Source organism: Vicugna pacos, chromosome 13 (genome assembly GCF_048564905.1).
Source record: "Vicugna pacos chromosome 13, VicPac4, whole genome shotgun sequence".
NCBI classification, from domain to species: Eukaryota; Metazoa; Chordata; class Mammalia; order Artiodactyla; family Camelidae; genus Vicugna; species Vicugna pacos.
This window is the reverse complement of record NC_132999.1, coordinates 5,039,365-5,054,036: the sequence shown is the minus strand read 5'-3', so window position 1 is coordinate 5,054,036 and position 14,672 is coordinate 5,039,365. Positions and strand designations below refer to the sequence as shown.

Sequence of the window (14,672 nt, the reverse complement as noted above, 5' to 3'; positions counted from 1 at the left end):
TTTTCCACATGGACTGTGGAGCTATTCATGCAAGGGAGAAAAAAGTCTAGTAGAAGAATCATCACCAAGCCCCCCACCCCTTCCTCAGTGCATTACTACGGTCCCTTAAAAACTGTTCCAGGAACTTGACTTTCTCAAGATGTGGGAAGCAGTCTCCGTGTTAGTCTGGCTGGAAACTCAAATGCACTTGCCCCAGTTCTAGCGTTGTCCAGTTCTACGTAAGAGGCTCCAGGCAGGCAGGAGCCGCTGCCATCCTGCTCCCGTGGAGAGCCTTGGGCAACCTCGTGTTATCCTTACTTTGTGCACGGTTGTCTCTCCCACCAGATACCAACCTTCGTGAGGGTGGGGACACATCACTCATTCCTTGCATCCCTAGGACCTAGCACAGGGTTGGAAATCAACCAATATGTACTGAATTATAGTCTTTAATAGCATCACCATTTTCCATCTACACATGTCATTATCTAATGCGTCCCCAAATCAATGATGTTTACCACCCCCTTTGCTTAACATCTAGGAAACATCCATGTGTATTATCTAGGTCTGCCTTTCAGACCCTAAGCTGGAGAAGATTAAATACCGATGGCAGCTCCCTGATTTTTCTCCAAAGGCAGCCAAAGGCTAAGACCCAACCCACTGTCCTGTTATAGATGACACATCCAGGACGACACAAATGTGTGGTGCTGGGTCTGAAAGGCATTATTAATACCCTCTCCTTCTGTGGACCCACACGGCAGGCTCACAAGCGAGGATGTAAAATCACTTTGTCAAAGCAAACGTTTCTCTTGAGGGGCATCAGCTCAACCTCGAGGAGAGAGTGATGACCACAGCCCACAGGCAGCGGGGCATGAGCAATTTACTGCTGCTAGGCAATTAGTGTTGCTAGAAAAAAATTGCTTTCATTTAAAATTCTCTTTAAACCATATGTATCATGGCTCATGGGATAATTTATGTATCATTAGAAACCAAGAAACATATATCACACTAGTAAATTGTCTCTTCCATCCACCACGGCTGATGGCTCCCAGGGGTCTTGAAGAAGTCAGAGTTTTGCTGTCCTCATTATGGAAGGTGGTGTGGAGATGTGCATGTGAGCCCATTTATCTTCTCATCCAGCCCCTGGTTCTCCGGCAGAGATGGATGATGGGAGAATCACTTGCCATCTTTTTCACCCACTGCTTTGCAGCATCATTTGCTGTAAACAAGCCCAGAGTAGAACAGCCCTGAGTTATACAGTTTTCCCTACAACTTCAGTATCTATTTTGAGATTTGGTTCATCTTTAAGACCTCCCAGAGCTCATGTTATTTTCTCCAAAACACAGCATGTGGAACAACTCTACAGCTTCCCATTCAAAGATGGGCCCTTCATTCCAAAAGCAAACGGCTGCAAAGAGCTTGGAGAGAGTGCCTGCCTGTCTGGTGTGCGGAGCGGGTCCCAAGGGACTTCACTGAGCAATGTTGGGGGTCATGTGGCATCTGGGCACATGTGCTCGGGTTTACAAGACGAACCACCCAAAGCTGATTCTCTGTCAAGGGAAAACGAAATGAGAAGTTGGAAAATGAGGCTCTTCATGGATGGGGGGTGGGAGAAGCTGAGCAGCCCCCAACCTGCCGGTGTGACATGGAAATGGCTTTGGCCAGTATCACCAACCACAGAAGTTCCATCTGTGGAACAGAAGGTGTCAGATGAGAAGCAGCCACACGGCCACTTATCTGTGATGACAGAGACTGAAAAAACATGACGCACCCAAAAGTCTATCAAAAAGTAATTCCCACTTCACTGTTTTCTTGTGTTAAATTTCAGTTGTTTTAAAGAAAAAGTACAATGCTGGGATCCTAGCCTTTTCCTAAAACGCCACGCTTCCATCATTGATTTCATCTCAGAGTTAGTCTTAATCCTCAGAATTTGCTACATAATTTATGGGGCCCTCTGTTCAAAATATACAAAGGATTGCAAGGCTATGAGGACAGAGGATTAAACCAGGCGTGGGGTCCTTTTCAGATGCACAGGTCACACAGCTACGAAGCTGCCTCTCATTGGTATTGAGAGCTGGGACCCTCTCAAGTATTTAAAAAAGGGAAGACCAAGGTGGACAGCACTCTCTCCAGCGCGCTGAATCATTAGCTCCCGGTTCCCGCGCCATCGCTCACTGTCCTGCTTGAAGAGCCTCCAACCTGAATGCTGTGCTTGAGTGTCGTCTGTGAGGCCCTCCATCACCCTGTCACCCCAAACCTACTCCCTGCATGTTCTAAAAGTATGTGAAGATATTTAGCTATCTGGATATTTGGTAGAGAAAGACTCTGCATCATTGGAACCCCGTGGTTGAGAAGTTTCAACTTCAAGTCACAGGTGGCAGAATAAAATTTGCTCTGGTTGCATGAAAACAAAGGTGGAGCCAGTTAGTAGTAAAGGGGGGTCTGGTTAGCCAGTGTTGCTGCCACGCATGAACGGTGCAGCTGTCTGGAGCCGTGTCTCTGAGCGTTGCAGCTCTTCATACTGGCAGGGGCAATCCGTGACCAAGACTACGGCAGCAGTTGAGGGAACACATTTCCCCACTGAACAGCAGCGACAGTGCTGGGCTAGTTTCACAGGGAGGTTAGTAACTTCTCAGTCAAAGGGCTGGGTCAGTGTGCTTTTCATAAACCTGAGACTCTGAGCCTCGGCCTCTGGGGTCAGGCACCCTTCCCGCCACTCTCATGACTGGGGGGCCTTCAGCAGGGGTTGGAGGGCAGTGCCTGGCTTCTCTTGAAGACCTTTTCCTAAAAACCCTTCCTCATCCCTTGGCACGTGCCACCTCAGATCAGTAACAGCCAAGAGGCAAGCTGACCTGTGCTTTGCACATCCGGACAGATTTGGTTAAGGCAGTGGGCTCCTAGCCGAGGATGGAGGGTCGCACCCAGGGTGAAGGACTGGGGCCTTCTGACACTTGTGAACCTCCCATTAGGACTGAGGGCTTTGCCTCTAAAGACAGCATTTGGGCTGCTCACATCCATGTGCTCCTCCAGAACATACATGCGAGCTTCAGAGGGCTGAATTAATCACCAACTCCAGGACAGCGATGGATGTAGTTGTTTGTCTACAAGTTTAAAATCCTAACCAGAGCAAAGTCCACCAAAAGCATGTAGTGAGCTCTCTTCAATATAAAGATCTTCATGGCTGATCAAGGTGATAGATTTGTACATTTGCAGACTGCAAGAAAAGCTTTCTGAAGATCTAATATTCACTGAGCACTTGCAAGTCATGCCCTGTTCTACTCACTTTAAAGTTGACTCCTTTTATCCTTATGATCCCCACTTTACAGATTAGGAAACCGAGGCCCAGTGTGACTTGTCCAGGAAGACTTGGACAACAGGAGGGGGACAGGCACCCAGGCAGATGGGCTGCAGGCTAAATGTCTTAATGTCTTCACTGCCCCACGATCCCATGGAACCAGCCTACAAACACGGCACAAAATCAAAAGTAAAGAGTGGCTCAAGTTTCAATTCATTGCCAGGCTTTGCGTGAGTTATCTGACTTAAATGCCAGTCCCACAGTTTGTTGAGCTTTGTCGTCATCACTGCGAAGCAGGAAGCAAGTTTCCCAGGGCCCTGTGGTTACAGGGTAAGCTGGGATTTTAACTCGTCTGTCTGCATGGGTCCTACACCCACGCTCTTTTCTATCACCCAAGCCAACAAGGCTAAGGATGTTATATGTGGCTTTGAGGGAGTCACTGCAGGCCAAGGAGGCACGTTCTACAAGAGCTGGAGACCCCATAATGAAACCAGCAGGCAGAACGAACATGTCTCCCAACTTGCACAGCGAACTCTCAGGCCGCAGTGGAGGCCGAGGGGAAGAGAAAAAATGGTTTGTCCCAGACATGCCCACTAGCAGAGCGATGAGAACATTGTTCAATAAAATCCAAGTAAGTTGGTTAAGTGACAACTGTTTAAAATTATTAAAAAAGAGAGAAAACAATGTTTCCACAGACACAGGGTAACCTTGAACAAGATTTTTCTTCCTGAAACTGTTTTGTCCAGCTGGAGCAAAGAAAGAAAAGGAAACATGAAAGCCAATAAAAGAAAAACATGAGCATGGAAGACCAACATTAATCTTCAATTCAAACAGCAGTCACAGCTGCAGAGTTCGTGAAAGGCTTGAATAGCAATTCTATTCAGAGACAAACTACGTCCTGGGGGTACTCAGAGGCGAGTATGTCATCTAACTGCATCCTGAGTCTGGAGTCATGGGAATGGCCTGAGAACTGTGGATTAAGTGGTCCTTAGTTTAAAAGGTGTAATTCTTTTTTTTTGTAAAGAAAGAAGTTTATAACTAAAATGAGAATTTTAGCCAAGTATTCTGTGTCTAGACACGAGTCACTTACTTACAGACTTTAATGGTATTAACCGAAAGATTTCCCTGGGCTAGTTTGGTGTGAGCACACAAAGAAGGTGTGGGGACGAGGAGAGAGGGGTGGGGGCATGAGAAAGACTCAGGGAGGGGCTTGGTGGGAGGAACAGGAGAAAAAGAAGGGGAGACCTGGGACGAGAGTCCTGCCTAATTCAAACTCTGCTCCTCGCCAATAAGTGTAAAATAGTTGACCCCTAAGAGAGCTCAAGAATGAAATTAATCCATGCATGAAGTGAGCTTAATTGCAAGTCATTACCATAAATATTTATTGAACAACTTCTATGCGCTAGCTTCTACATCGCCTTCACTGCCTTTAAGAAGATGGGAAACCCCTTTAGGAGACCAGTAGTTGACAGAGATGTGCTCTGAATTTTTCACTAGGTAGAGGTTAAAAGACAGTACATTTAAAAAAAATAGCAGTAGCTCCATGTGTTATGATAAAAATAAACTTAATTTATTTAGGAGAAAAATACCATTTCTTCTTTCTTGACAAGGGTAAACCCCCGCCCCTGTGGCGTTCAGTTGTTAAAACGAGAGACGACCGCTGAACTCTAACGTCCACATGTCATGTGTGTACAATCAACACAGCACAAGGGACGAGGTGTCCAAAGACCCTGTTTCCAATTCAGCCCACTGTTGCCGACATTTTCTTCACGCCATGCTGAAGAAGCAGGCCACAGGAAAAGAGCCCAAGAAATGTCCACTGCAAGAGGTCTTTTTGTTGACTTAAGTGTAATCTTTAAATGGCTTAATAGTTCTCCAAGCTTCAAGTTTCTAAATTGGCATTGAAACCAATTTCACTTTTGTGCAGACCACAAATTAACAAATGTCTTCTAACCCAAGAATCACTTTTAAAACAAGCCCTTACTTGATGATAAACTCAGATCTTTAAATGTCACTGTTTTACACACTCTGAAATGTTTTTTTCCCCATCCCAACACTGTGATGTCGTAAATGAGAAGACTGATACAGAACTTCAGTGTCACACTAATGCCCAGTATTTCATTGTGGTCTATTCTTTATCATCCACATTTATAAAAAGGAACTTTGGGACTTCAGTTCTATTCAGCCAGCTGACAGTCAGTCCTCTATCCCACTCTGCAATCAGTATTTTTAGAAGTGCTGGTCCAAGCCATTTGGAGTCCCTCTGCATTTCACTGGACACAGAGACCTGAAACTTGATGATCTTCAGAAGAAGAATTTCAGTTAACAAGGATCAAGTGGTCATCACTTCTACTTCTGTAACAGAAAGGGGGAGAAAGAAAGAGAAAAGAGAACAAGGATTTAAAAATCTCCGAGGTGGAAGAGGAATACAGTCTACCATCTAGGCAGACAGGGGCTGTTGATATGCCGAGTGCAACATATAAGAGGAAGAAAACACACGAAGGACAATTTACATTATTTGTGGTTTGACTGGATGCTTTTGGCAATTTGGAGGAGCTGTCCACCCTCGGTCTCCCTTCGACAAAGCGGTGAGAACAGCAGATTTTCCTCCTGCGCTGTGGTAGGGGAGGCGAAAGGTTAACTCTGCATCTGCTCAACCCAGCGCATCTTTCCAAAGAACCCATCACATCAGAACTAGAAGAGGTTGCAAAGGCCGTCTGTTCCACCCAGGTGACACTGAAGGAGCCAGGAGGTTTAGGAAAGGTCATGGGGAATTGGCAGGGTCCAAAACAAGAACCAGGTGTTCTGATCATCCGGCTAGAGGCCTGATAGTCTGTGGTGCTTGCTGGACTGCTTCGTTGAAAAAGAGCAACCCGACCACGCTCTGCAGGAGGCGGAGCTGTGATCGTTGGGCTGTATGTCCCGGGCACTGGAAGGGGGACCCAGACACCACTATTTGTGATGCTATGATTCCTCAGGTTCCCTCAGTGAGCTTCTTCTCCAATATTTACTCCCCGCTCATAGCCTTTCTCAATTTTATTCCATTTTCAGGGTCCCAGCTGTTAAATACACCCAGGTGTACTTAATCTCTAATACATTCAAAGCCATCACTTGTTCCAAGGTTTGTCTGCCTCCATACAAGCCATTTCCTTCATCAGGCCCCATGACCTTCACTGACTCTCTGCAGGGTCTGTCCGGAGCCCCGTGGGTCCTAGGCTTTAATCTAGCTATTCAGCTACAACTGATCTGCTGACTTCACCCATGATCGCCTTTGGTAACAGCCACTTCTGCTTTCATCTTTGACGTCCTCTTTCTTCAGCATCCTAGCTCTTCACCTGATGTTCTTTTGTGGACTCTCCTGTTCCACTTCATTCTTTCCTTCCTCACGATGGGCAGATCCTTCTTCCCGTGAGGCACCTGTTCCACAGCCCTTAGCACATCGTAGGGAAAACGCTCTGCTGAGGTTGCTCTGATCTTCTCACCATTCAGACCCAATCTTATCAGTCTTCCAGCCCATTCCTTAAATCTTTCACTCATTCCATATGGCTGCACAAGAAAATATTTAACAGCCTCCTGGGGCTTTTTGTGGTACAAACCAAGGTCCAAAAATCAAACACCAAAACCTTAGAGCTACTTTCCAGAATTCACAACTACATGTTCATATGGGTCTTTTTTTTGTGTTTTTTTTTCTTTTTTTACAGTTAACTACGTATTAGAAAAGCAACTCTGAGAGACTTGCATAAGTACCTCTTTGGAGGCAGCTGCCTATTGAGAAAATTAATTTCCCTTTATCTCGGCTTCCATGGCAACAGTTTAATGCTCTGAGAGGATAAAATGGGATTTTAAAAACTTAAAAACTCTTCTCAGAAGACCTCGTTTCATATTTACCAGACATTCTTTGGAAAGGCTCAGTCATACCATTTCATTCCCAAGACGCGGTATGAATTGATTAACAGAAAATACATCCTGTGATTTTAAGTAGCAATTACGTTCTCCCATCTTCCTCCAGGAATCTGTTTTAGAGTCCTTCTCAGAACACATTAGTTGGGGATTCCTGGCCCTAGACTTCAGGTGAAAACGAACATGGGCACAATTAAGAAAATTATCCTCACCCGACCCCCATTCTAGTCCCCAGGCCACTGTGTGGAGGCTTTGCCACCAGGTCCAGACCACTTTTGTTAAGTGCCCTGATGAACAGAGAGCGAGAGGCAGCTGGTCCATGAAGACCCACTGATTTGCGTTTCCAGCCAAGGACACGCTCAGCATCCTCCCAAGCAGGTCTCCTGCTCTGCTCAAGAAAGGTTATCGGTACCACAGATACTGAAATGGGGAAAACACCTTTCACGTGCGCAGAGCTCTACCTCTGCAAATAAGGGCTTTGACCGCTCCTTGGGCCAGCTCCCCCTCTTGACTCCAGGGACATAGCTCGTGCCTTCTCATGAGTCTCGTGATACTCCCAGGAGATTTCAACCATGTCACACAGCTTTCTACTTTATTGTATAAGAAGCAATTCATTTCTAAAGCCAGTTGCTGGGGGAAGAAAGCAAGGAGGGGCGCATTCTTTCCCACAGTCAGCTGGCTGCTGAGTGCGGCATTCGCCCTGGGAGGACTCTCTGTTCAGGCAGCAGAGCGTCTCATCCGGGAGCACGGAGACCTGACTAAACACAATACTGACCTCCTCAGGCAGCAGACGCGGGACAGGAAGGGTGAGGACTCCTTCTGACACTTCTCTTTGCTGCTGCTCTCCTTCAGGAATTCCTGAAGATCCGTTACAGGAAACCCATTCTGTTGGTATTTCTTTAAAAAGTGCACAGTGTTGTTACCTTACTTACACAGCATGAGAAATTGCTCCCTTTGTCAACGAACCAAACCCATAAAATGAAACTGCTAAAATGAAACTTCCGCTTTGCTAGCTCAGATCCAAGAACTGGTATTAACAATGATCAGTCGATCTGTCAGTCCCTTGAAGGCCAAGCCAGGGCCACCATGGGAACAGAGAGCGATCCAGAGGGGAACGCCAGACAGCGAAGCACAGCGGGGCCGTGGAGGGGCAGGTCAATAGGAGTGAAGGAGACAGCCATCTAGAGCTTTGATGCCAACTGCAAGACCAGGTAAGATCTCCCCTCCCCTACGCTGCCCAAGTAGCGTCTGGCTGGGAAGTAATCCCTATTTCCTCTACTTTTGTAGAAGTTGGTTGCTTAGTGAGGCAGAAGGCAGTAGGTTCCTCCCAGCAGACACACAGACCCTGAGGGACCTCCCCTTGCTCTTAGTGAGGTCACCCACCAGGGCCCTGGGGCTTGGCGGCCCCACAAGGACACTGTCACGTCAAGGACAGGCACCCGCAGTGCAGGAGTGCTGCTCCGTCTCCACGCCCATCCCTGCTGCAGAGCCAACACCTGTCCCAGCGGGAACAGGAGTCTCCCCGCACACAAAGAGCCCAGGAGTATTTCCAACGGACTGGCTTCTTCTGAGTTAGTCTGACAAGGGTTCAGTAAGTGGACAATGTCCCAAGGCACGGACAGGGCACCCCTGGTGGCTCAGACGCTGGCCCCAAGCAGGGTTTCCCAAGCCTGACCATCTGCTGCGGAGGCACCATCGCCCGAGGCAGCAGGATTTCCTTCAAGCTACAGATCAGTTAAACAGACCCGATCTAAAGGACCCACCAGGTGGCTGAGGAAGGCAGGAAGCTCAACAGCCACTAAAGCCACAGCTTTCATAACCTAAAGCACACCCGCACCGCACAAGCAGCATCCAGTGCACGAGGTCAGCCGGCGTCTGGGTGGTTGTCAGGGTGACGGCCACCCCTTATCACTGAAACTCACTCCTCAAAGTCTAGGTCCCCGGGCAGGCAGGTGCACCTCAGTGCTGAGGCAGGCAGCCCAACCACTTGATTTACCAAACTCAGCCCATCCTTACCCATTTCCTTCCTCCTTCCCACCTCCACACCAACCTACTCCGATCCGGGTGCCAGAGACAATGTCCTAAGGGCATATTTAAAACTAACTTCCAGCATCTAAAAAGCTTCTTTCCTACAAAACCTCAAAATCTAAGTAAAATTATAGTATTTTAAGTAAGCAAAAAAAAATGTAATATTTTCTTATGTTCCAGTCTAAACAGAATTTGCAATCATTTTTTGGCAGGAAATAATGATAATTGCTTACCTTAATGGTGTCGTAAGAATCTGTAATAAGTGCAATGAAAAGGCTGAGAATCATGTATATAAAAAGGCTGATGAAGGAATATAAGTACAGGCGACTGAACAGCCACACCAAGAGGCTCTTCTGCTGGATGTGGGCAAAGGTCGCGTACATGTCATCACCATTGACCAGCGAGAACAGACACTCAGCAACTGTGTTCAGGTTTTGAAACTGGGGAGGAAAGGGGAGACCAAAATTAGTTTTTGAGACATATTATCCAAAGAAGCCAAGAAGCGACTGGTTAGCTGCTGGCTTTGTTGAAGATGTTGCTGCCACAGGTATTAACGTGCACTTGGAAGCATCTGGAATACCACAGGCAGGAAAGTATTATTCAAAACTCCCCTCCACGCTCACTAAGATCATCCCTTGACGCTGTCCTCAGTTTTCTTCTTTGTTCTTTTTATATGTTTGTGGTCATATCATCTAACAATTTCGGATCCAGATTTTTCTTTCTTTTCTACTTAACATCAGTCTTACGTTATTCACACTTAGAGGGTACTTGTTACAAAACAGACCATTCCTTGGATAAGTCCCATGTGAGTATTTCCCTGTCACTGGACACCCCAATCATGTTTGCTATTATGAAGAACAACGCAATGGACATTTCTAAGCGTGTTTTTTTTTCCCTGTTCTTGGATCTAAGTGATGAACATTTTTAAGGGTACAATCCACCATACTGCTTTCTAATGACAGAACTGCAGCAGCTGTGTGGATGGGCCAGAGACACAAGCTCGAGAAAATTCTGCTGATGAATGGTTTCCTATTAAGGCTACAGGATTAGTTAGAGATGCTTCAGATTAATCCAGGAAACTGGAAACGAGTGAACACTGCAACCAGAAGAGGGGCAGGATCTGATATATGTTCCTAAAAGGTAACTGTGGCAAAGACGTCCCAGAATGGGAAAAGCCGGGGGGCCGGGGGGCCAGTGAGAGTGAGTGCAGGGCCCAGGATTGCAAGGAATCTGGGGAAACGGAGGAGGAAGCTGGGGAGGAAGTAAGTCTGGGAGGGGAGGGACTACTGAAGGACGGATGAGGCGAGCCTGAGGGGCCCAGTAGGCACGTGGACACGAGGCAGTCAGCTGGAGGCTGGCTGGGTGGCTGCACAGCCCTGGGGAGCAGGGGCCGGGCAGAGGCCGGCGTGGAACCCTGGAGTCCCGCGGCCCACTGCCCTGGCTTGCTCGGTTGATAAACGACTGCCACGTTGACTAAACACACACAGCAGGTGCTTAATAAATGAATATCTCTGGGGCCAGAGGGCTCAACATCAGATGAATGTGAAAAGCTTCTATCTAAAGAATGATAATAACTTAATATAATTTTCAGAAATGCAGATGGAACAAGTTACTGTAGAGCTTTGCACCGACTCTATCCTTAGCAGCAGGAGCCTGGGTGACCATTAAGTCAGTGAGTGTGGCTCTGGGGACAGGAGATGAAGATCTCTGGGACATCTCCATCTGGGAGCCGTGCTACTACGTCACATGCAACCCAAACCCATCACCGCTCCGACCCAGAAAATGGACTTTCCTTCCAAATATGTTAGTGATTCCAGGCTTCTCCCAAAGAAACACTTCTCCAAGATAATCAAGCACTTAAAACTTGTGTTGAATTGATTATTCTTTCCCACTCAAGAATCTAATAAGCTCTGTCTGTTCCTATGATGTTTCTCTGATCCACACTGTCTACTCCATTCTGATGTCAACACTTATTACAGGAACTTCCAAGGAAGCCTTCCTCACTCCCACCTCTTCAGCCTCCAATCCAAGCTGCAGTAAAATCTAAACTTCATAGCATATAGCCTTCAGGTCACTTCTTTTGCTTAACAATACACAAAGTCTGGATGCAAAGTGAAAATCCAAACCAAGAAGGTAGGAATAAGTTCCCCCTTAATGTGGTCTCATCCCACCCCTTCTGTGGCAGCATTAACATTCTGTGCTTGCCTCTTCTCGCAAAACCCAGCCCATTTCTCTGTCTTTAAATCATGGAATTATTCTCTTCATCTGGTATATTCTTCCTCTTCTTGTGTCCAATTAAGTCAATGTTGAGGGACTATTTCCAACTCTACTTCAAGGCAGACTCCCTTACATACATCTGGAGAAAAGTCTAATTCGAAAAGACACCTGCACCCCAATGTTCACAGCAGCACTATTTCAAATAGTCAAGACATGGAAACAACCCAGATGTTCATTGACAGAGGACTGGATAAAGAAGATGTGGTACATATACACATGTGTATACAATGGACTACTACTCAGCCATAAAAAAGAATAAAATAATGTCATTTGCAGCAACATGGATGGATCTGGGGATTATCATACTAAGTGCAGTAAGCCAGAAAGAGAAAAATATCATATGATATCACTTTAATGTGGAATCTAAAAATGATGCAAATGAACTTATTTACAAAAGAGAAGGAGACTCACAGACATAGAAAACAAACTTATAGTTACTAAAGAGGAAAGTGTTGGGGAGGGATAAATTAGGAGTTTGATATTAGCAGATACAAACTACCATATATAAAACAGATAAACAACAAGGTCCTACTGTATAGCACAGGGAACTATATTCAATAGCTTGCAATAACCTATAATGAAAAAGAATATATATATATATATATATATATATATATACACATATAACTGAATCACTATGCTGTACATCAGAAACTAACAACATTGTAAATCAACTATACTTCAACTTTTTAAAAAGGAAGTGAAGGGAAAAAAAGAAAGACAGATGCCGTGGCAGCCCTTCTGTTCTCTACATCAGTAAGAACCACAGAGTAAACCACTGGTTGGTCTTCTAATTGGTTTATACGTACTTCTCCGTCCTCCCACCAACTAGCAAACACCACGTCCTACCCTCCTACCCTCCCTGCTCCACGGCTGGATGCATGGGGAGAGAGCACATGGGTACTCCAGACAGAATCATGCCCATGGCTTTGCTGCATCAGCAATGCCTCTGAAGAGCCGGACAAGCGTCATTCTCCACAGAGACCTGGAGGGAGCATCCATCTGAGCAAATCACTTAATAATACACACATTAGTTACCAGTGAGACAGGCAGTTCCTAGAGTAAATATTTTCCATCCCCACCACTAGCCTTAAGACAATGAAGTTTAAGTGTGTTTCTGTGGCCATCAATCACAACTCTGACAGCATCATTAATAATTCACACTTCTCATAGTTTCTTTTGAAATCTGGCCAGTTCCTTTCTTTAGTGTCAAGAACCCCCGCTGGTCTGTGTTTCAGGTTCCAGAGCTGCCAGTTGGTGGGCACGCAGCAAATTCATCCTTTCGTCTCCTGTGCTGTTACTTAGAATCAGTCTAGACACAATACCTGTCTCAGCATCAATGTTCTTTACCTCTTCCTCTCGAGGCACATGAGATTTATTTTAACCCACCAAAAAGTTAAAACAGAGACCTGATAAGGTAAGTGACTGGTACACACCCTATCCTTTCGTACACAAGAAGTGGCTGTCAGCCAGTCCGTTTCATTGGCCAAAATCCATAGTAGAAGTGAACTTCAAAAATACTCAAGGTAAGTAGAAATAAAGTCTTAATATGCTTCCAGTCTAGAAGAACTGCCTTCATGGGAAATTGCTTTGGTTCCTATAAGCTTGTAAGTCCCTGGAAAGCAGGCACTATTGTGTGTTTCTTGTTCATTCAACAAACTGGTTGAGCCCCTACCATGTTCTCTGCACCACACTGGACATGAGGAACACAGAGGGCAATAATCCACGGTCCCCGCCCTCCAAGAACTCGGGATGGAAGAACCCAATAGCATTTGGTGCACAGAAGACATATAATAAATATTAAGTGGGTATCTCCATCAAGCGTCCCCACAGGTACTAGAGGACCACAGTGAGACCCCAAGCATTTGTTCCACAAAATGATAATTTTGCGATTGAGCCAAAAAGAACTTTCATTTGAGTGAAAACATAACCTGTAGTGGCTTATGTCAGAGAACGACAGAAAAATTCCCTTCAAGAGATGGTGCTAAGAACCTGATGCAACATTCCAGTAAAATATTTTAAGCAGAGAACAGTTCTCTGGAATAAGAGAGGTGCTTGGCTAAAACTGGAAGCCTTGAAAGCACAGAGATGTAATGTGGGTGGCATCAGCGAAGCCCACTGATTTTTCATGATCACTTGTAACATGGGGACAATGCCAGTCTACGATTTACTCCTCACAGTAAAAAAAAGTCCTCTGGAAACATCAAAGCCACGTGAGAGTAATGTTCTTGGAATCCTCGCCTTGAATTACTAAACATCAGCGTCTCTAGCCAGCCGGGCCCAGACACTCTGAAAAGAGCGTTGTGCCAGCGTCCATTAGTGCTGGGATCAACATCACAGGACACTTCTTGTATTTTCACTCTCTCAGTTGAAATCTGAAATTTCTCATTGAAATCTGATGTCTAACAGGAACCCGGAAGCTAAAATGTAGGATTCCTGCTGCCAGTCAAACAGCAGGGTGAAATTCTAGTTTCCCTGATCCCGCCTCTTTGGAGGTTTTTATTTGTATGTTTAAAGAAAGAGTTAGCTTCCACACCCAGGGTTGCTGCGATTCCAGAAATTCGAGAAAATGCTCACAATGGTGCCCAGGTTTTCAAGGCTTCAGACAATACTAAAGCTCTTCTGATTCGAGAGGTACTGGCTGGCAGAACCGAAAACTTGATGATTTGGATTAACTTGGAGGGAGATGTGCAGGGAGCAGTAAACATTTCTAAATTCAGATTCAAAGAAGAAATAATACAGAGAAGAAAAGCACAAAAGCCCAGAGCCAGCCTGAAGGTTTCTCCTCCTTCTGATCAGTGCATTCGCTGAATTAACCTACCTATGCCTCCCTCCAGTGTATCAGCCTGGCTAGAGATGGGAGATGGAGGTCATAAACAGACCTGCTAGGCAACCCCAGAGATACAGATCTCATCTCCCGACTCCTCCAGGGGGAAGTGGAAGGCTGGTATGAGGTGAGAGACACCACATCCAACATGGCAGCCACTAGCTGCGTGGGGCTTTTGAGTATCTGATATGCAGCCAGTCCACATTGCGATGTGCTGTCTGGACAAAACACACACCAGATTTCAAAGACTGAGCACCCCCAAAAAAAGAATGTAAAATATCTCAATGTTTTATACTGAATACATGCTGAAGTAATATTTTTAATGTATTGGGTTCAATACAATGTATAATCAAAATCAATGTCATCTGT

General features: G+C 45.7%; 1 protein-coding gene across 3 annotated transcripts in view; it reads right to left on the bottom strand.

Annotated features, from left to right (window-relative positions):
• Positions 1 to 4,819: 4,819 nt before the first annotated feature.
• The window catches only part of MCOLN2 (mucolipin TRP cation channel 2), a 49,554-nt gene continuing 39,701 nt past the window's right edge, over positions 4,820 to 14,672 (bottom strand). For all 3 annotated transcript variants that reach the window (XM_031679574.2, XM_072974077.1, XM_072974078.1), the window contains exons 12-14: positions 9,433 to 9,639; positions 7,947 to 8,068; positions 4,820 to 5,626 (exon numbers count right to left, since the gene is read on the bottom strand). In XM_031679574.2, the coding sequence (XP_031535434.2) occupies positions 5,590 to 5,626; positions 7,947 to 8,068; positions 9,433 to 9,639 (366 nt within the window). In that variant the 3' untranslated portion in view covers positions 4,820 to 5,589. The remainder of the gene's footprint in view (positions 5,627 to 7,946; positions 8,069 to 9,432; positions 9,640 to 14,672) is intronic.